Genomic DNA, 22,315 nt, shown 5'->3' on the forward strand with positions numbered 1-22,315 from the left:
CTCAAAGATAACACAAAGAGCTACTATTTCTGACATGCTTAGATATTTCAAGTGTTTTGTTTCTTCTGAGTGTTGAGAACTTTTAATTTTCCCATCTGTTATAAGTGAAACAAATGCCTGAATAGCATGTTTTGAAAGTGCGAACCCTGGCAAATAATCTTTCTAGATTCAATTCCTGCCAAAAACTTACTAATTGTCTACTTTGAGCAAGAGAGTTAAGGACTGTCTGTAATCCTAAAAACAAAACAAAACAAAAATTTTAACCCATCCTTTACCAGTTAGATAGGGAGTAAGAGACAAAGCCTTTGACCTGGGTGTTAAAGACCAAATGATAGTTGTGATCAGACCTTGTCCTTGGGCATAGTGCCCCTATGCCAGACACTGCTTTGGGCCCCATGGAGAGCTTGCGCTCCCTGGGGAAGGGGAAATGAGGTTTGACACATCTTCCTGCCCCTCTCCTACCCCATTCTGTTCATCTTCCCGCACCCCAGATACCTGGTGACAGTCCATGTCCTAGAGCAGGACACAGTGGGTAGGTGCTGAGAACCGGTCACTGGGCTCTCTGCTGCCTGTCCACTCACCATATGGATGGACACCCTCTCTTCTGGGTCCTATCGCTACTCTTGGACAGGGCCTGGTTGATACTCACTCAGCACCTGCCATGAGCCAGGATGTGCTAGTTGCTGCAGAAACCATTACAGCAGACAGGGTCCCTGCCACCACTGAGCAGACACAGAATGCTGTACCCTAAGGGACAGCCTCCCCTCCTCCAGCATCACAGGGTAGTGCTTCCGCACAGGAGTCCTCTCTGTTTGCTGCCTGCCAGTACACAGAGGACACCAGTGCCCAGGTAAAGCGCAACCCAGGTACAGACTCTGCAACCACAGAACGCTCTGGGGAACTTGCCCCTAATGGCCACAGTTTGACCAGCTGGCTCAAGTGGGGCCCTTATCACAACTAAAAGCCCTGATGATTGCACTATCCTATTGTTGAAAACAAGGACAATTTGATAATGTGGGTACAGTTAGCTCTTGTTTGTGGTAGAACATTTTGCTCCTGGAGCCAGGCACTTACCCCATCCTGCGCTCTGGCTGCTGGAGCATCTCCTTCCAGAGGCTGTAAGCACTTACTCCATCCCCACCTGGTGAGAGTGGGTGTGGCCCCCTGAAACACAAAGGTGTGGTTACCACCTCTGCCTGGTCCTGGGCCCTGCTTTATCACCCTCAGCTGTGAGCCTGAGGAAGCATCCTCTTCAGAGGCCTAACAGTAATCCTCTCCAAGTTTCACTTTTATCCATCTATAAGATGGAGGACACCAGGAAAGGTCTCCGTGGCTGCTTTCCCTGGGAGCTGGTGGGTGGTGGTGTATATTTCTTTTGAAAGTTACCAGGATGGAGAAGCACTGGGGTTTTCAGAGCCCAAGTGGAAAGCTTCACTTGGCTAGAGAGGATCTGGAGACAAGAAGAGGCCTCACCCCATATGGCTTTTGACTCTTTCCAGACTGCTAAACCAGGGGAAACTGACTGTGCTCCCCCTGTAGCTTCTAGAACAGGGTGTTGGGGAGGGGGGAGTCAGAGACCCAGGGCAACAGGCAATTCTCTGGGTTCCAGTTTCTCTGGGTATAGGATGAGATCCTGGTGTCTCCCCCACAGTCCGGCTCTGGGTGACTGTGGTCTCCTTCAGGGATGACACGCTTCTCCCTCCTGCTCAGAGGGAAGCTGCCAGCTCTATCTTGGTCTAGTTTTAAAGCCTATATTTCATTTTTTTTTAAAGGGCTTCTGGTAGGTGGAAGCTTCCTCTTCTTGTCAAGCCACTGAATTTTGTAAAGGCAAGATCCCCAGTGCCCCTCTAACAAAGCCGTACCCCACCTCCCCCATTAACTCCCACTCTCCTCCAGTCCCAAGCTCCTTAGCATGGTATCCAAGGAACTGATGGTGCTCAGTTCCCCCTCCAGCGTCGTCACCCCACTCCATACTTCTCCCCTCCCGTCCAGCCCCACAGCGACTTGTGGCTCCAGAACGCGCCGCACCGGGGCGACATACCTTCAGGGGGCGGACACACTCCGCAGCCCCTGCCCGCCCAGCTTCCTTCAGCTTTCAGAGCCGTGACTCAGGTACCTCCCGGCCTGCCGCAGGCGAAGGAATCTGCTCCTGCGCCCCTCTCCCTTATACTCAGCACAGCCGCCACTAAATTGCTACCTGCTGGGCAGTGCGGGTGGGGCGGGCGGGGCTGGGACTCACACCTGGTCCCACCCCGAGCTGGCCCAGCCCGTGCGCGAGGCCACGTGAGCCGCAGGCGAGGTTGCCCCGGGAAGGCCCAACAGGTGGGCGGGGCGGCCCGGGCCGGCCCAGAGTCCGCTCTCCCTCAGAGAGGAGGCAGGGTGCGGGGAGTGGTGTCACAGCCCGGCTCTAGCCTCCCGGGCAAGCTGGGTGAGGTTGGGGAGCAAGGGGTGTGAGGGTGGGGACTGGAATGGTGGGAAACAAGACCCTACATCTCCGCCGCCAGGTACTGGCTCTTGGTGTCTCTTTTGAATCATCTGAAAGACCCAGACACCAGAAGGGTTTTCATCTTTAGCTGAACAATCCTCAGTTCGATATATTTACTTTAAAATTGCGTCCTTTTGGTGAATGCACCCAAGCTTTACTGCACCCCCGACTAAGCTATTTATTCTCCGGGACATCCCAGCAGTTGGTACAGAGGGAAGGGAAGCAGGTGACTGTGTTCCAAAGTCCTTTTCCAATGAACAAAAACACGCCCCACACGCCCTGGGGGATGTTCCCTCCACGCCCCCGCCCCTCCCAGGGTCGCACCCAGAGACTCCACCGCCTGGGGCCCAGCGCCCAGCGCCGCTTCCCCAGGCGCTGGGCGCTCCCTGGTGGTCATGGCGCGCACTGCTGGGCCTCTCCGGAGCTCGCCCAGCCGGGGACCCTTCTCCCCCAGGCTGAACGGCTTCCCTGGGCGAAAGTGAATACTGTGCTCCGGGGCCACCCGCCCAAAGAGGGGGAGAACTGAGCTTGAAACTGGCAGACCTACCAGGAGTCAGCTTCCATCCCAAAGCTGTGTTTCCGCTGTGTGACCCGAGTCGGTTCCGCGGAGAGCTCTGTACCAACTGCTGGGATGTCCCGGAGAATAAATAGAGATAGCCCAGCATGGCGCCTGACACCTGCAGCCAATTCCACACTTCTCTTTGAAGTGATTTTTCTCATTTGAGTTTATTTATAAAGGAGGCAACTTTTTAGCCTTATTTGAAGTCACTGTGTTTTTCTATACTAAATATGTAGGTACTAAAATTAGGAAGTAAAAATTTCCTCCGTGTACCAGCCAGTCCATAAATAAGATCAAGTCACTGTTCTAAGACCAGTCCAAGGGCCTCGCCCCTCTCCCTTCTTTCTCTCTTCTGCCTCCTTCCACGTTCCAGCCAGATATTGCCTCCCTGCCCACTCCTGGAACACATTCCCTTGCCACGGGCGGTTGCTTTCCCTCCTCAAGTTATACTATTTGCTTAGTAGACCTCTTAATTTTAAAAATGAACTTTTCAACTGATTTCATGTCTTTTATTTTGGCTCATTTTAGGAAATGAAAAAACAAAAAATTAGAGACTAAGGTGGATAAATACCTTCTTATTAAAATCAGGATGGGCTCTGAGGCCCTGGACACAATCAGCCAGGAACCCATTTCTTCTTTTTTTAATTGTTGTTTTCAACTATCTGAAAGATAGATGGAGTTTGCCCTCACATTAATGTCAACTGCCCAAAAGCTCTTCTGTTTAGGAACGGATCTCTAGCTGATTTTAGAAAACAAAACAATGCTAGAATTTTGTATATTTCATGCACCTGACAGCTGATATTATTTCCCTGATCTAAGTGCCAAAACAATGCCTAGAGACTGTATGGACTGCAGCCATCTTCTATCAGGTCCTCTCAGCACCTGTCTGAAACACACAAGGACACTTGACAGATTTACAAACACAACATTGCAGATCAGTCACAGGCAAGTCTAATCTGGGCAAATTCTAATCTAGGGCATGTATGAGACTTCTGGGTACAGAGCTCCGTGTCTATGACCAGCCATAAGAGCCTTTTAAATGTGGTCGAAGGATTTTGCCAGAAGACCCTTCCCACTTTCCAACAAGGCAAACCTGGCTCTAAGATTTATCTTATTTACCCATTTATCTTCTAGATTAACCCTACTGTTTTTGCTTTAAAAAAAATCAAAACTTTTAATAGTAATACTTAAGTATATAAAAGAAATGAGCAGTTCTCATAACCCTTTCTGTTCCTAGCACCCCTAATTCAAATGCTTCTTGAAGTTGCTTCCCTCCAACTCTCACCCCAGGCAAACTTACTAACTCCAATTTCAAACCAGGCAGGAAATGCCAAATATGGGCAAGTGTAGCTGCTGCTTCCCTCTCATCAGGATGCAAGATGAAGTAGAAATAAAGAAAGTCATTCAGGACTCTGAGGCCTTTGATTAACACCTCTTGGCCTCTAAAAAGTTAACTGATGAAAAATTCATCAAATGGTTGTTGAGATAAATAATGGTCTTGGCATCCCAGCAAAGTTTCAAGAAAAGAGGCTGATGACCTTGTCAGTGTCAGTGTCTACATATCTATTCCTCCCCTGGTTTATAGTTTAAGCAATTGCTTCGAATCTTACCCGCCTTAGTGCCCCACTCCACTAGGATTCATATATCCAAAATAATGCAGTCAGCGAAGGACCTTATTTTCTCATCCTGGATCTCTTGGGCTCTGTAATAGCAACTTTTGAAGCCCCACTTTTCCATCTATCCCTACCTGGATAACATTAGAGACAGCAAAGGCAGTTGCCTGCAGGCCAAGGACTTGGGTCAAGTGAAGTGTAGGCCCAGGAAGAAGCTTATTTCCTTGTGAGACTAAGGGCCCTGTGCTGTCAGATCATGGACAGTATTTTAGAGAAATCAGAAATCTAGACATTATGATAAAACTTCCTAATTTTTAAATGCTGGCAATTCTTCACATGTTAATATAAGGGCAGTTCAAGGAAGCTGGGGAAACTTGTTGGCACCTTTGTTCAGTAGGCAGAATGGAGCTGGCAATGAGCGCTTAATAAATGTTGGCTACTGTTTCCAGCCTAAGGCCCAGGAAATATGGTGCAACCCCAATTCTGGTTAACACTGAAAGTGCCTGAGGCCCCGCCAGCCCAAGGCGTGCTTCTCATGCTTTGATTATTTGGACTGGAGGAGTGGTCAGAGGGCACCGGTTCATTAACTGCCCGAAGAGTATTTTTTTTTTTGCAGTTTTCAGCTACTCTTTAACGGATGCAAACTGTCCTCGGTCTGCCACAGCTGGCAGCACCTCCCTGCCAAGGTCGGGTTAGTGTGAGTATGGCATGCTTTCTCTCAGCTCCCGGCTGACACGTCTGGGAGTAGTGCTGTCTGCCGAGCGCTGCCTGCGGTTCTGTATGGGCATAACCCACACTGGCATTAGTTTCTATTCTCTTTAGTCAAACTGGCCCACACGTAAGAGGCTCATATGAAGGAACGCGTTGGTTAGCAATACTGGGAGTTGTTCTTACCAGAGTTAATGCAAAATGATCAGCAATAAACGGATCCCTCTTTTAACATGTACACTTTGCCAAGGGGTGAAAGTAAATACTGTTTCTTAGTAGATGAACCTTTAACCTTATTCCCTAAGTTTTGGACCCACCTGCCTGTTATAACCTAGGCAGAGGTGAAGGGGTTACTGCTAATTGAAGCTCAAGGGAACAGGTTCAGTTAAGTAAAGAAATAGCAGGCTTCTGTGGTTCTCATCCCGAGAAGCTTCTCAAACCTCCAAAGGCACAGAAATTCGTATTTTAATTGACGCAATTCTAATCAGCGGCCAGGGTTGAAACCTAAGCTAGGTGGCTTGATAATTAAAGGGGAAGTCTCCACCTTCAGCCCAAAGCAGAGCCATTTTTGTATTTTTAGTTCACAAATGAGGAATATCTTTTAATTTTGCTTCAATTTTCAAGAAATAAGCTAAATAATTCATTTTAACATAAGTGCATTTAGAAATGGTCTAAGCATAAAATAAACAAAACCCAAAGGGGAAAGATAATGTTAACATCACAGACTCAAGTCTAAGCTACCAAAGTGGCCTTTGGATGATAGTAACAACTTACCTACAATCTATTTCTGCCATCTCTTCTGAAGCGCTTCCCCCACTTGCCCCAGTGCTGGCCACCCAGAGTGGGGTTGCTGTGGGCCCCTCCAGGCTCTGCAGATAGACAGGCTTTTTCAAATGCAAATCTGAGTTCCTCCACAGGGAAATCTTTCTGAGGCTCCAGTTTATGAGAAAAAGATCCAACTCCCCCAACACTTCAGAATCTGGCTCCTGTGTTCTCTACCCCACATCCCTTTTCCTGGCCTCTGCCTGACTAAATTTTTGTATCATTTGTCCTCTCAGAAATCTTTCTGTTCTTTTTTGCACTGTCCTCATCATTGTGCTCTTACTGGCTCCATGAGATCTGGGCAAACTGTGCCACTGTGAAGCTTGGTTCAGCTCCATGTGGCACAGGGAGCTGCTCACTGGCATTCATCCTCTCCTCCCTCCTTAGATCAGCTGGACACCTGGTGGGCACATTTCTCAGCCTTTCAGCAAGAGGCTTGGGACTACACACCAGAACGGTATAAGCCAAAATGCTGTGTGAAACGGTTCCCAGTTATTTTACTTCCCATCCAGACCAAAAAAAAAAAAAAGGGCTCGCCTTCCTTTTTTGGCTGTAACAAGGATGACATGGTTGGGGATCTGACTACCACACTACCACCTAGGTCCATGTGGTGACCTTAGAAATGGAAACCACAGCTGCAAAACTGTAAATTAGGAGTGGAGGTCTCCAACGTTGCAGTGGGCCAAGCCTACCTCTCGGCCAGCTATCTGAACTTGGGAGAAAAATACACTTCCTTGTTTAAGCCATTATTATTTTGAAAACTATTGTAGTAACCGAGCCTACTACAGACAAATGTAACATCCTCTGCCATCATTGTCTCCTGCTTCTTTTGTGTGAACCTAGACATTCAGTGATACAGGAAGTCATGGTGATTCTGACTATGACCCTCACCTCATGGGCTGGCTGGAGCTCACTGCTAGGATTCACCTCTCCCAGTAAGCCACAGTGAGTGGATTTCAATGACACCGTGTGTAAACTTTTATGGTATCTTGCCTACTGGGCACTGGTACAGGATCTCCCACCATCTATACACATCAGAACTGGCATTTTTTGAAGGAAGCAAGGAATATCTAAATTAAATATTGTCCACCTAAGAAGATTCACAGGTCAATTTAGGCCAAATCTGCATCCATCTTCCAAGTGAATGCCAAGAACTCCTCTTGCTTTGTAGTGCTTTGTGTTTTATATGTGCTTATAGTCATTTCCTCAAGGAATACAGTCCAGGGCTGTTGTCATCTTCAAATGAGAACTGTGACCTCACAAGACCTAAGAATTGCTGCCCCAGAGGAGCCCATACTTGCTTTTTCACTAAGTTAACTCCTCAATGAATGTTTCTACTATGAGCATCTCTTAGAAGACAGTAACAACTTGTTCAACTTTTCCAGTCCTGGAAAGCAAAATGTATAATATTTAAATACACTTGTGTGAGTATATTCCATACCTGTTATAAGCTCCTTTTAAAAAATCTGGTTTTTAATTGAGAGAAATAATCTGGAAACATTAATAATGCAAACAAATAATGTGAGAACCACAGCCTTCTTTTATAATTTTGCTTTACGTACAAACCTGCTCCAGGAATGCATATATCCTGAAAACTGCCTGCCAACTGGGCCTATGCAGTAACACTAATTTCCAGCTGACAGTTACACATGCTGCTCTTTTAGCAATGTTCACGCTAGGACCACATCAATAACCAATGAACCTCTTGTCTTATTTAAAAAACAGATATAATATGCATTTAATTTCATTCAATAAATCAATTCACTTAACTTACCATCTCTTAGAAAACTTAGGAGGAAACAAAGATGAAAAAATTACATCAAGTGTGACATAATGAGGAACAAGTGCACAGATGGCAATCAGGAATTTATAATTTAAAGGTACCACAAGAAGAAAAGTAAAATTACTGTAATTTATTGCTGTATCTATGCTTTCCCGGTATAGCTATAATATTAGTAGCCACAAAGTGCCACCTTCTGGCTTAAAACTGTGCAACAGCTCCTTTATTCCTGTTTAAATGCCATTTTTATGGTAGACGTACGTATAAAGCAACAGCAGCAGTTACAAAATGTTGTCTGAGTAAATTCTGAGAGCTCAAAACAAGGATCTGTGTTTAGGCTGAATAAAAAGATGTCCCATTAATAGTGCACATTGTGTAACATTAACAAACATCTTTAGCTGGAATTTTTTGTGTAAACCTTAATAGACACATGATTCATGGGGACCAAAAGTAAAACTACCCTTTCTGTTTGCGGTTTACTTTGGTGGTCTGCACTCTTGCAAACGCTTTATAAAATACAAGAAATGTTGCGTGGTGAGTACTAGGCAGAAAATATTTTTTTCTTACAGAAGGAGCAGCAGGGGCACAGAGAGCCTAGAGGGCAAACTGTCCCCACCTTTCCCAAAGATGTACACCCCCAAGAATGGCAGTGGAAACCTGGCAGCAAGTCACCCTTACAATTTTTTTTTTTGGTTGTTTTAAAATACAAGCACTTTCTGACATTTCCCTCCCCAGTCCATGAGCCCTACCCCAACTTGGCAAGAGATAAGCCCATGTCCTCTTTCTTTGTTTTCCCCTAGAATTATTTACAGGACACCTACACATACGGTACAAACTAGTATGAAATTAATGATAGTGTGCATTTCCAGACACTCCGGTGTTAAATTAGCACACCACGCCAACTGTGAAGACCAGTTCAAAGTTAAGGTGACTCAGAGGCATTTGCAGCCATAACCGCTGAAGCAGGCTTCTCGCTGGCTGGGGTGGACTCGCCGGCTCTGTCCTCAACAGTAGAGGGGGTCTTGGGAAGGGGAGGTGTCACATCCACAGTGAGTGCGGAGGCAGCATCTGCCCTTGCAGTGGTGGTGACAGGGTCGGAGGGTGGGCTGCCGGTGGGTGGGAGGGAGGACAGCAACTCCCCTGAGCCTGCTGCAGAAGAGACCTCTGGAACCAAAGGGAATGACGGGAGGAACTCGGACGGCATGGGGAGAGGTGCAATGCCAGGTAAGTTTCGGGGAGGCAAGGAAGGAAGAGGTGGCAAACCTAGGACAAAAATGGCAAAGATCATATATCCTCCCAGCACTAAGAGAGCAGCAGTCACATCACTCGACTATTTTTCTTTGCATTTTGTTAAGGAAATTGAAGCTGAGGAGAGAGAAGACAAACTGACTTCTACTTATTCCCACGTGGGGGCCAGGACACTTAAACAGTCACCCAGTCAAATACTAGCCTAGCTAGGATGAAAAGTTCCTAACTTCTAAGTTCCTAACCTCAGGAAAGAATGGACTCTCCAGCTGGAAGGCGCAGAAGCCCACTAACTGATGCTATAGCTACATCAAGTGCTGTACAAGAACTCCCGCTCACCCAGGCAACTTCAAAACAAGTCAGAGCTGTCTTCTGGAAGGACAACAGGAAGATGAGACAGTGTGAAGGGGGTCAGCATTACTGTGAAGGGTGCGGAAGGAGAGGGCTTGTCGTGTAGCCCCTTTCATTAGCCTCATGGTAAGTACCTAGCCTCTGTTTAAGTCCTGTGAATGACAACTCTGTTTAGTTTTTGAGTTTATCCTCAGGATTGAAAAATAAAAGAAGAAAAAAGAGCATTACTTCTTTAAGAGGCAGAGTACACAACCAATTTAGGGTAACTCCATGGCTGGTGAAACTCTCAAGACTCTCAAAGTCTGTCAATTTGGGGACAGTGCAGAAGTCAAGAACACAGAGCACAAAGAAGCGGTAATGGGAGCATTAAGACAGTAAATGTTCGTTTGAGTTAATGGTACTTCCCTTGTGTTTTAAACCCTTGTGCTTTAAGAGTAAATGAGTTAATGAGGACAGAAAATAAATATATACAGATGGTCAGTGTGACAACAGGGGCAGTTATTATCTAGACTGAAGCATGATCAAGCACACCACAGTGTAAAAGACCTTTCACTGACATCACCCATGGGCCAACTACTAGAGAAGCAAGTAAAGTCAGCTCTGACACTTGGCCATCCCAAAGTCAAAGGTATTCTGAGTAATTATTAATGAGTAGCATACTTGTGGGACACTCACCTGCTTCATTTTCATCATGCATAAAATCCGAGTTTAAATACTGGCTATCTTAACTATTAGTAGCTAAAAACTGCAGTTTTTAAATTATAAAAAATATTTGTTAATAAGGGAGACTATTTATCAAGTACAAATCTCAGCCTGCTGAGTACAAGTGACGGTTTAACAGGCTATGAGAAAGAGGCTCCAGCACTCCCCAGGTGGCTATTGCTCACTCCCAGCCACTCAGGGATGTATACAGGCCACACAGTTCCACGTCACTGTTGTTTAGTTCTACAACTGGCCTCTATGGTGTCTGAGCTTTCAGGATGCAGTGAGAGGAGAAAGGGGGAGAAGAGGCATCCAGGCAGAGGAGAATCACAGAGATTTATTAAACTGATCTAACCTCTCACAAAAAAAAAAAAAAAAAAATGAAATAGAAGTTTGGCTTTCCTGAATAAAGCTTTTTATTACATAGAGTCTAGGAGGGCAAGACGGGCAACATACCCGGGTTCAGGAGCTCTGGTAAGCTGACACCTGGCATGACGTGTGGTGCAGGGAGGTTGAGATTGGGGAGGGCAGGTAGGTTAGGTAGTCCTGCTGGTAAAGGTATCAAACCTGAAGAGAAGGCAGAGAACAAAAGGTAGGTCACTTCACCTGGGAACAAATTCAATCCTGGGTACTGAAGAAAAAAACCAAAACCACCCACTTCCAAGTGAAAGTTCCAGAAGCCCACTATATCACAACAGCATTAAAAACAACAAAATCTCATTGACTCAAAATGTCTTTCTATACTTAGGTGATTAGATGGTAAAAGTGGGAGAGAAAACTTGAGAGCAAGAATAATGATGGCCTGAGTGTCTTAAGAGGGAGGGCTGACTAATCTCAGCAAGCACGTAGTCAATAGAACCCAGCTTTTCTATGATGATAGAGGCTTACAGTTTCTCTGTCTTTTTTTAAATCCTAAAATAATTTTAGACAGAGTTGCAAAAGTAGTATAAAGAATCCCATATACCTTTCACTCAAATTCCCTCCCAAAAGATTAATATTTTACATTTGTTTTATCACTGTGTGTATACACATGTGGTTGATGTTGTAATTTCTATACAATGACACATTTAGTCATACAATTAAAGATATTCACAATGCAAGTATATTTGATCATTTTCCACTGGATAAAGGGACTCATTCTTCAGTGGGAAAGTAAGAGAAACAAAAACATAATTTAGTGTTAGAGACACTAGAGAATGTATTTTTCCATAAACTATCAAAAGACTTAAGCGCTTTAGCACATAGGAAATGCTGAAGAATGGAACTATAACATAGTCCTTATTCTTGCCACATGCTGCTTTGGTGCAGGGGGTAGGGGAGGTTAGGTGGTTGGTTGGTAAGTTAAGGAGCCCAAGGCTCAGCAGCTAATTGGCTGGCAATACCTCATTACCACTTACTGCCACTTATTTATCACAAATTTATTGCAGAGGTAAATGAGATTAAGAGATATTAAAAAATGATCACAACATAGATGGCACATGGATGATTTGGTGTTGGGAAGCCCAAGGGAATTACAACTGAGATGGAAAAATGAACTATTGAAAAGAAAACAAAATCACAACACAGGTATAAGTTTATTATAGTTTTTTAAGATGAACAATATCAATAATGCCATTACATTATATATCGTTAGTCTCTTGCAGCTTACCTGGTAATGTAGTAGCTGGATTCATTGGTGGCACAGAGGTGAGGGATTGGTTTACTTGTGGTGATAGTAATGGTACTGTTGGAACACCTAAAATAAAAGGACAATTTTTTTAAAGATTTATTTTTATTTATTTATGCATACAAGAGATGGGATGTAGGCCAGAAATTGGGTAGGTAGGGGGAGGTATGAGAGGATTCACCAAAGACAGAGTGGGGAGCAGAAGAACAGGCAGATCGACTGACACACACTGCTGAGGGGAGCAGTGGGCGAGACAGGAGAGGCCTGCTGCACCATGTGGGGCAGCTCACTAGCCAGGGATCAAAATCATGCTGCAGTGGTTGGTGATAGGCTGATAGAGCTGAGAATTTAACCCCTGTGCCACTCAGCGAGTCCCAAAATGCAGTCTTTTAAAAATGTCTAGCAAATGCAGTCAAAAAGAATGAACACACTATTATTAAGAAAATCTTAGCCTTGTCCTTTTTCCCCAAGGGTCAGGTCTTCATCAGTAGGACTTTGGCCAGTCCTACTTCCTGGCTGCACAGTTCTGTCTGCCATCTACCAACTCTGTCCATGGTCCTTGACAAAAGCCATAAATAGAAACTGAGCCATGAAGGCAGAAGGCTCAACAAATTCACCTGGGCTAAGCTCACTGGACAGGAGTTTTATATTTGACTTAAACAGGACTAGATTCAAGAACTGTTATAGAAATTGGAAATGGGACACAAGATTCTTGTCAATCTCTTTGAGCTCCTGAACCAAGAGATTCATGTAAACCTGGAGTTGGACAACTGGGCAGTGGTGGTGGGTGGTGGGTGGATGTTCCCTGTGGATAGAGAATGCTGCTCTGTGAAACAAAATTATGTATGTACACAAATGTACATAATAGCCAAAATGTACAAATGCCCCTCAAATGATGAATGGATAAGCACAATGTATTTGTATCTATAGCTATATAATGGCGTTGAGCCTTAAAAAGACATGAAGTATTAACATTGAACCTTGAAACATTATTTTAAGTGAACAAACCTTGAAAACATTGTTCTAAGAGAAAGATGTCACAGAAGACAACACATACTACATAAAATGTTCAGATTAGGCAAATACATACAAAGAAAAAGTAGATTAATTAATTGCCTAGGTTGGGGGTGATGGGGTAAAGTGGGGTGGCTTAAGAATAATGAGAAGTGACTGATAATGGGTCCAAATTCTCATGGGGGAGAAGAAATGTTCTAAAATTGAGGTGATGGCTATACATCTCTGCAAATATACCGAAAAACAAAAACAAACAAAAACAAAAACAAAACACACTACTATATACTTTAAATGGGTATTACACAGTTTGTGCATTATAATGCTTGTGTGGGGGTGGGAGAGGGACGGGAATCTTGCAAACAAATAGGATTGTATTATATAGAACAAGAAGTGAAGAAAAGGCACATGTCTCCTGGCCAAGACAGAGTCCCTAGGAAAGGAATGGGATCCTGATCTCTTTTATATCCCTGGTACTTAATACACCTAGGTGCTACACATACATTTGTTGATTAAATAAAGCAATTCAACAGAATTTAAAGTTACAACTTGTATAATCTGGAAGACACCCTAGCTCTAAAACATGCCAAGAAGAGGTAAGTGCTGGCTGGCCCTGTATGTATGCAAATAGGAATTTAGTACTCGCTTTTACAGACAAGGCCTGTCAATGCAGAGCACATTTATAGCTTTTAAATACTGCCACTAATTTTTTAAAATTCTATAGCTGAAACAGAAAAGAATTTCTTATAAAATAAAGCAGACTGAAAAAAAAGGGAATATATTTTTCCATGTACCTGTACTGAGAACATTACTGACGGCTGGTGGAGTTGAGCTAATAGAAAGTCCAGACAGACCCTGTTCAATTTCTGTAGTTCCTGGTGTTGATGACATAGGAGGAGGATTAACGGAGGACAGCTGGACCTTCCAAGAAAGAGAAAAACGAAAACAAAAATAAGAAAATTATGCAAGCTTACTTAAGAAAATATAAATATTGACTTTCACTTTTCTATATATACATTTATAGTCACATGCTAGCTGTGAAAATTTTCACAAGGCAATTCCGCCTTCAGACATGTCTTTCTAATGTGATGCATACCAAGGACCATGTACTGCAGACACCTCTCCCACTTGTCACTTCCAGTCTCTTGACACATGGCATGTGTCCCATTTGCACACTTTTGTAGCTATTTTCATGCTACAAGTACTCTGCTCCTTTTTAGACACTAAAAGTTGTTTTATACAACTATTAAAACATCACTGTTTTCCTCACCTCAGAATCCTCAGCCAGTTTTTCACTACTCGTGGAAGAAATCAGGAAGTTTTATAAACTCATGAACACACCTCATCTTTTCTTACTGATGAAGGAATGTGGCAGCCAGATCTCCATGCTGTGGTAGGGCAGGACAGGCTGCATCTATAAGGACCCCATAGAGGCATGCTTTCACCTGTGAATATTCCAATTTATACCAGCTCCAGTGCCCACTGATGAGTTTTGTTTTGTTTTTAAAGGTTTCTTTATTCATGCATCCAAGAACTGGGGAACAGGCCAGAGGAGCAGGGGTGAGAGGATTCACCAGAGACAAAATAGGCAAATGTACTGAAATATACTACTGAGGAGAGCAGCAGGCAAGATAGGAGAGGTCAGCTGTGCCATGTGAGTCAGCTACTTGGCCTGGAACCGAACTCGTGCTGCAGTGCTGCTGACAGCTTGACAGTGCTGAGCTTTCACCCTCTGCGCCACCAGGGAGGTCCTGGTGAGTTTTAACACAACAGGTTCTAGCCCTTTTCCCTAGCTTCAATTTCACGTTACAGTCTTCTCAGATTTCCCTTAAGAGGCTTGTCTAGAGCTAAATGCACTGATTAGGAAGAGCAGATATAGCAGTAATAGTTTGACCCATATGCATAGACTCTGGCTGTGTGCCAATGGTAGGGGTGGGAGTAAGCAAAGGTTAAGCTATTCAGTATCTCCTAGAATCAGGGATGGCCAAATTCTGCACCACAAACTGAGAGTGGCAGCAGCCATTCTTCATGACTATAGCATTTTCTTTATTGGGTGTTTGGTTTTTATTTATTTGTTCAGACAAAAGCTAACTGTCCTGCGAGACCACCATAAGACATTTTAAAAGCCTATATATACTTGTGCAAATAGCTCTTTTTCTTAAAACATCTCACTTTGAGCTTATCATATTCTCCACATACCTAGATCTGTCTCCCCATCAAATTTCTTGAAATGGTAAGCACTAGCTATCATAACCTTATCATCTGCCACTAACTCTCTACCGCCTGTAATTTGGTATCTATATTTTCCTTTTGAGTCTCTGAACTTGTTCTAGTCCAGGACATGCTTTCTTATTTTAATTTTTCTAACATTTTTCTCACTGAATTTCTCTATAGTACTTCACATAGCTATGTCCTTTCCCCTGAAGCTTTGTTCCCCCTTGTACTTCTGAACTTCCTTTGCCTATTCATTTAAATGACATGCTTTTTCACTATTCTGACTTCAACCCTCTGACCTGCTCAGGACAAATTCCTCAACAATTTTTATCCATACACACTGAGTTAAATTAGCCTCTCTTTGGGCCCTCCCTGGTGGCACAGCGGGTTAAAGCACAGCACTGAGAATCTAAAGCCGCTTCTGCATGAGTTGGATTCCCGCCTGCCCCGGAGGTGACCACATGGTGTGGCAGACCTCTCCTGACCCGCCCGCTGCTCCCCTCAGCAGTGTACTTCGTCGATCTGCCTGTTCTGTTCCCCACTCTGTCTCTGGTGAAGCCTATCACCGCCCCTGAGCCTCTGGCCTGTACCCCAGTTCTGTATGCACAAATAAATAAACCTTTAAAAAAAAAAAATTAGCCTCTCTTTGCTGATGACCACCAAGTCTGCACCTCCAGCCTTGTCCTTTTCTCTTAATTGCAGGCCCTGTATCTCACTTCCATCTTTCCTATAGGAACCTCAGGTTCACCACAATCAATACGCAACTCATCATCTGCCCTATACGATTAGTGCTACTTCACAGATACTGAGACTTGCCCGTTAGGTGGAAAAAATGATATAATCAAATAGTAAAGTTATCTTACCTCCGTAAACCCATCTTTGAGAGGAGTAATAGGTGTACCAGTCATCTGTCCTGGAAGAGAAATTTTCTTTCCTTCTTCAAATGGCCGTGTAGGTATTCGATGCAAATAACCATATCCAATGCCACACCCTAGGCTATGAAACAATTTTTTCTTAAAGTTAGTTCTATCAATTGTAGCTTGCATTTCATTGACATTTTGAAATATAAAAAGAATCAAATTTCTTTCAATTAACATCTTTCTTTCATTTAATAAAATAACATCATTTTATCAGAAGTTTCTATGAAACAGCACTGCTCCCACCATCATGGACACTACTCTTATTTTTCTTCAATTATTTATCACCATCTAACATTCTGCATATTTGTTTTCTCTTCACAGTAAAATATTAGGTTCTTAAGGGCAAATAGATTGTTTTGTTTACTGTCTTAATTGTTTCTGGAACATGGCAGAAACTTAAATTATCAGCTGAATGTACAACATGAAGTCTTTCCATTTAAGAGCTCCAAGACTTTTGTATAAAGTCATTTTACACATCCCAAATTCTAACACCAAACAGTTTAATCCAGATTCCTTCTAATTCATTTCTCCACTGCCACCAGATGAATCTTACTAATAAGAAAGTCACATTGCATCTTTCCAGAGTCTGCTGCTCTCCCAATATTCCTTTCTCCTTTTGGAAGTAAAGTACTCTCTTTGTGCAATGGTATAGGACTATCAGGCAGGAACGTGCACTGCCTAAACCAAGCATCAGACCATGACCAAAGTCAAGCCAATCCATCCCACTTGACAAGAACACTGATCTTGGAAGTGATAGAAAAGCCAAAACTGGCTTCATTCCTTAGCAGAATACAGGTGAAATTCTGAAATAGTCCTTTCTCTCTAAATCCCTAGAAGTGTTGTAAGTCCTGTCTTTCCCCAAAATGGTTCTTTAACTATTTCTTTGAATCACTCTGTAACAATAAATTCATGTCTCCTATGACAGTGACAGCTGATTTCTACTATTTGGAACTAAATAAAATATCCTCTGCCTACCTCTGACCAGATGAAATATCATAGTCTTACTGCCCAAAAGATCCAAATTCCTGACCACAGTATTTAAGTGAATTCACAATCAGATTCCATTTTAAGCTTCTATCATGATTGCTTCTATTTCCCCAAAATACTTGGTATTTTCTGAGCAGGTCATGAAGACACCTGTGTTTATCCCCTTCCAAGGCAGCTACAATTTCCCACCAAAAACATTAAAAACAACAAAACATTAGAGCTGAGAGAGCAGTGACCAATTTCTGCTCTTCTTTACCCAAGCCTACCTTTGCAAAAATGCTTCATATTAAAAAATTGATCATTCCCTGTCTTGCTTTTCTTCCCTCCTACCCATTAAAACTAATTCCCATTAAATCAGATCTCAGAATTAGAGAAAGAAAGCTTAAATAATTTTTAAGAGATTTATTTATTTATGCATACAGACCTGGAGTACAGGCCAGAGTTGCAGGGATGGTGAGAGGATTCCCCAGAGACAGAGTGGAGAGCAGAACAGGTAGATCTACTGAAATACACTGCTGAGGGGAAACAGCAACTGACAAAGGAGGCTACTGTACCACATGGGTAGCTCCCTGGCCCAGGATCAGACTCATGCTGCAGTGGCTGCTAACAGTTCCACAGTGCTGATATTAACCCCTTGTGCCACAAAAGAACATTTCACTGTATATAAACCTGAACAATGAACTACCACAACTTGATCAAGTATACCCGAGACAGGTTAGCTTCATAAGGTAATACATATATCTCAATTTCCCTCCCAAATTCCAACAAGTTTAGCATTTTAGTGACAAATATCTTCAGCTGTTGAGTTTCAGGTAGCAAATACTTTCTCTGCCTGCATCAACTAAGTTATTCTTTTCCTAAGCAAATGCTACAACATTTTTTTTTTTTTTTTGATTTTGTTACATTACTATTCTCCCCTCAGGTGCAGTCCCTGTGGTTCTTCCACAACCACAGGAGCTGTGAGCCACCACCACAGGCCTTTCAAGTGCTGGAACTTTCACAAAACATTTGGAAATGTTTCTAAAACCTGGGTTTTGCTGTAATTATGATTTGTATGTTATAATTCCTTGAATTAAAAAAGGTTATTAGGGCTTTCAAAATAATGAAAATCTATATAAATTAAGCAATTATAAAAAAGATCTAAAAAAAAAAGACCTAAGGAAAAGACCTAAGACCTTACTATAAAAAAGACCTAAGGAAGCAATTTTAAATCAGCATACCTTCACTTGGTTTGGCTTTTTGAAACTAGGAACTGACTTGATAAATCTCAGGAACTGATTTTATAACATTTGCTTACTACTTGTCTTTATCATCTTTTTAACATTGTTTTTATTGTTGCTGCAAATCTGTAATTTGTCTAACTTTTGGTTCAAATTAGCCTGTCCATTTCCAAAAGCTGAAAGATCCCACAAAATACTCAGAAAATTCCTAGCACCTAGAGAAAGTTATACTGTATGATCCCACTGCTGGGGAGGGGAATTGAGAAAATAAAATAAAACTGAAAACTTTTATTTTAAAACAACAAAAAGGCTGTTAGCTCTCAGACTACACAGGTATCCTTATACAGAGAAGTTTTTTCAACAGATATAGTTTAGTACATTTTCTCTTAGTATTTTCTTCTCTTGCTAACTTTATGAATATAGTATGACTATCTATAGATGTGTTAACCATCTATTTATCTTATTTTTAAGGCTCTGGTCAATAACAGGCTACTAGTAAATTTTGGGAGAGTCAAATGTTACATTGCAGATCAAAAAAAATTTTTTTTGAAAGATTTATTTATTTATGCATACTAGAGCTGGGTTGTAAACCAAAAGTGCAGGGAGTGAGAGGATTCATTAGAGGCATACTGGGGAGTAGAAGAGGTAGATCCACTGTAATACACTACTGAGTGGAGCAGTGAGCAAGACAGGAGAAGTCTGCTGCGCCATGTGGGTCAGCTCCTTGGCCAGGGGTTGAACTAGTGCTTCAGGGGCTGCAGATAGCTTCGTAGCGCTGTGACTTAATCCACTACACCACCAGGGATGCCCTACCTTGCAGATTTTTAACTGTGGAGGGATAAATTACCTAATCCCCCCCATGTTATTCAAGGATCAACTATATAGTATACATACTAAAGTCCTTATATGTATTCTAAGAAATGGATTAAGGAATTCAATATTCTAGGTCAGCTCTTTCCTTTTATCCCTTCTCAAGGGAAGTCTTAAAATAAAAATAAACCAATAACTATTTCTGAATAATCACAATCAATGTTTCTAACACATTTGACTAGTAAATTTTTAAATAGTCATAACTTAGTCCAAAAAAATGGCCTTACCTGCCTTCTCCACCCCATGCAGAATTTGGTGTAATAATCACTTCTCGACAGTTATCAGTGTCTGTATTATACACATACAGTTTCAACGGTTTTGCTTCATGTGTTTCAATGAGGCTGAATAGATCTTCTGACTGCAAAAGCACCACAGGAGGAAAATGTTTTTGTTACTGAACTTTAGAACAGTGGTCTCAAAATTGGGTGATATCAGTATCATCTGGAAAACTTTAAAAAATATAGCATTCAATGTCATTAGCTGGTTCTTGGAAATTTCTACTTTATTCATTTTTTAAAAAAAGATTTTATTTATTTTTGCATCAAAAAACTGGGGTGTAGGCTAGAGGTGTGTGTGTGTGTGTGTAGGGGGGAGGGGTGGTGAAAGGATTCACCAGAGATAGAGTGGGGAGCAGAGCAGGTGGGTTTACTGAAATACACTGCTGAGGTGGGGACAAGAGAAGTCTGCTGTGACATATGTGGGTTTGCTCTCTGGCTGGAGACTGAACTCAGATTGAGGTGGGCAATAGTGATGATAGCGCTCAGACTTAACCCCTAGGCTACCAGGGAGGCCTAGAAATTTCTACTGTCAGTGAAATGACATATAACAAATCAGATCCTAGAATAATGTTGTTTCATTGAATGCTATCCAGGATTTTTTCCCCTCATCATGACATTATGTAACAAAATGACGCTGAATGAAATGACATTACTCTCACACCTGCTATACTATTTTGGGTCCTGTTCCTAGACATAAACATTATTTCTTGAAGCAATGTGAAGAAAAGGTGAGAACAACCCTCAAACTGAACAAAGCAAGGACTGCGCATCTCCATGTCTGGTGCCTACATCCTGTTACTGTTACCACCACGCCCCAAAGAAAGGCTGAAGGGGTTGCTAAAGGTCATAAAGCCAAGATGAAGGACAAACTACAAAGGAGGTCGGTAGATGACCTGCTAAATCTGCTCCCCACCAAGCCAGAGTCCAAGCTTAAAATGGACCCTGCAAAGAAGGGAAAGAAGTACCAAGAGGAAAAGGGTAAAGCTTGGCAAGAATGGGAATAAAACACTGAAGAAAATGAAGATACCAAAACAGAAAGCAGGAGCTGCTGGAGATGCCAAGTGGAGTGTGTACATTTTTGCTAATTATGTGCTTCTGGTGACTGTACAATTTGAAAAACTATTTTTAAGTTTTATAAAAATGCAGAATTTTAAGTTATGACACAGACTTCATTGCTGTGATTTGGGGAAGGGTATATGTCACTAATAGAGGTCTCTGAAGCTATACTGATGCATTTTTCCTATGAAGTTTTGAGAGACTTCCTCTTGGTTCCCAAGAGGAGGAATTACTTGATCTTGGCACACATTAGGTACCTTGGCAGACACCCTGTGATGGGGAAAAACCAAAATTTGTTTTGATGTCCTCTTCTCCTGCTTAGTCATCAGCATAGTGACTCCCTTAAGCCCAGAGAGACCTATAGAGATCTGATGCCAAATAAACCGAGACCACAAATCAGGCAATCTGAAATTTCTAGTGTCACCACTGAGATGACATTCATTAAAAGAGCAGTTCCTTTTTGATTCTGCTTCTTCAGATTGATAAATCTGCCATTTTCATTTCATTACCTAACAGTCAGGGTTGGCTTGTGAAAAGTTGTTAAACATCAACTCTCATTCTAAACTTTTTTCATTCTAAACTTTCTCTGCTCATTGTAAACTCTTAATGTTTATCTGCCCATATCCTTTCTGAAATATAATGACTGCTTATGAAAAATATATTTAAATAAAGGTGGATACAGTTTGCCTTGGGAAAAAAATTTCTTAAAACCAATACACCATGCAAAGTTTAATTCACTATATTACCTACCTACTACATTCAGAGGCTTATATTGGTTCTAGTAAGAATTAGTCAGCAATTTTAGTAAAGCTCTTCTATACCCAAATTCTACTTTTATTCTCCATTATTAAGTTGTGGTTATCTAGGCACCTTATTTTCTCACTCTTTCTCTTTGTTTATCAAGAGAACAAATTCACTTTTATTTATTGGCTTTTCGAATTTAAATCCTTGTGTATAGCATCACATAGATTGTTTCCAGTGGGCTTACAGGAAGGTTGCTTTAGGACTTGGTATGTATCAGGCTGTTTCCATGGACACACTACCTTTTTCCAGATTACTCTAGTTTTATTTGGTCTGCCACCAGGAGTCACTGTGTTGTTCTTTTGCTTTGCACACATGAGCACATTTCTTGCCTAGATAGAATTCAGTTTCATCTCAAACAAACATCTTCAAGTTTTAAGAAGACCTGTATGCTTGCTCTGGTTCAGGAGACTCCACTTGTAGCCAGCAATAATGGCCACAGGCTTCCAACCATATTTGAGAAGTCTTGTTTCCAGCAAGCCTCCATAGATACCAAGATTGCAGAATATTTTTCTCTCAATTTTGATTTAGCAATATACACTTTCACTAGCTAACAGAAGAGGAAAAGGATCCATTTAATATAACTGAGACAGTTTTGTCACTTCAAAGCAAAAAAAGGAAGAGAAAATGAAATCTATAACCAAAATGTGGATTTGATTTAGCCTAGAGATAGATAAAAAAAATTCTGTATACAATACATACAACCTATGCAATTGTCACTTAGTATGTATTTCTTCATAGCTTTATCTAATAAGATACTTCCCAGATATTCTGTTTTTAATACACGGAGGCAAAGACGTAAATTTCAATTGTAATTAAAAAGTATATAAATATACTTCAGAATGTAAACATTAATGAAAAAATGTTATAGCAATTTGTTATTAATAAATACATTAATTACCTCATTCATCACCATATCAGCTCCAATTATATAATCACTGTGAGGTCTAAGACCAGCCAATGCCGCAGGAGAATTTGATTCTACTTCCTAGTATGACACAAAAACATACCCCAAAATTAATGGATA

At 42.0% G+C, this 22,315-nt stretch overlaps 1 protein-coding gene across 1 annotated transcript in view; it reads right to left on the reverse strand.

Moving 5' to 3' along the window:
* Positions 1-7,892: 7,892 nt before the first annotated feature.
* Positions 7,893-22,315, reverse strand: part of GORASP2 (golgi reassembly stacking protein 2, 55kDa) — a 28,594-nt gene continuing 14,171 nt past the window's right edge. The window contains exons 4-10 of the mRNA XM_004674555.2: positions 22,190-22,276; positions 19,381-19,511; positions 16,020-16,152; positions 13,737-13,863; positions 11,914-12,000; positions 10,722-10,832; positions 7,893-9,230 (exon numbers count right to left, since the gene is read on the reverse strand). Of these exons, the coding sequence (XP_004674612.1) occupies positions 8,890-9,230; positions 10,722-10,832; positions 11,914-12,000; positions 13,737-13,863; positions 16,020-16,152; positions 19,381-19,511; positions 22,190-22,276 (1,017 nt within the window). The 3' untranslated portion in view covers positions 7,893-8,889. The remainder of the gene's footprint in view (positions 9,231-10,721; positions 10,833-11,913; positions 12,001-13,736; positions 13,864-16,019; positions 16,153-19,380; positions 19,512-22,189; positions 22,277-22,315) is intronic.

Source organism: Condylura cristata, unplaced genomic scaffold, assembly GCF_000260355.1.
Source record: "Condylura cristata isolate star-nosed mole 26May11 unplaced genomic scaffold, ConCri1.0 scaffold00002, whole genome shotgun sequence".
In the NCBI taxonomy this organism is placed as follows: domain Eukaryota; kingdom Metazoa; phylum Chordata; class Mammalia; order Eulipotyphla; family Talpidae; genus Condylura; species Condylura cristata.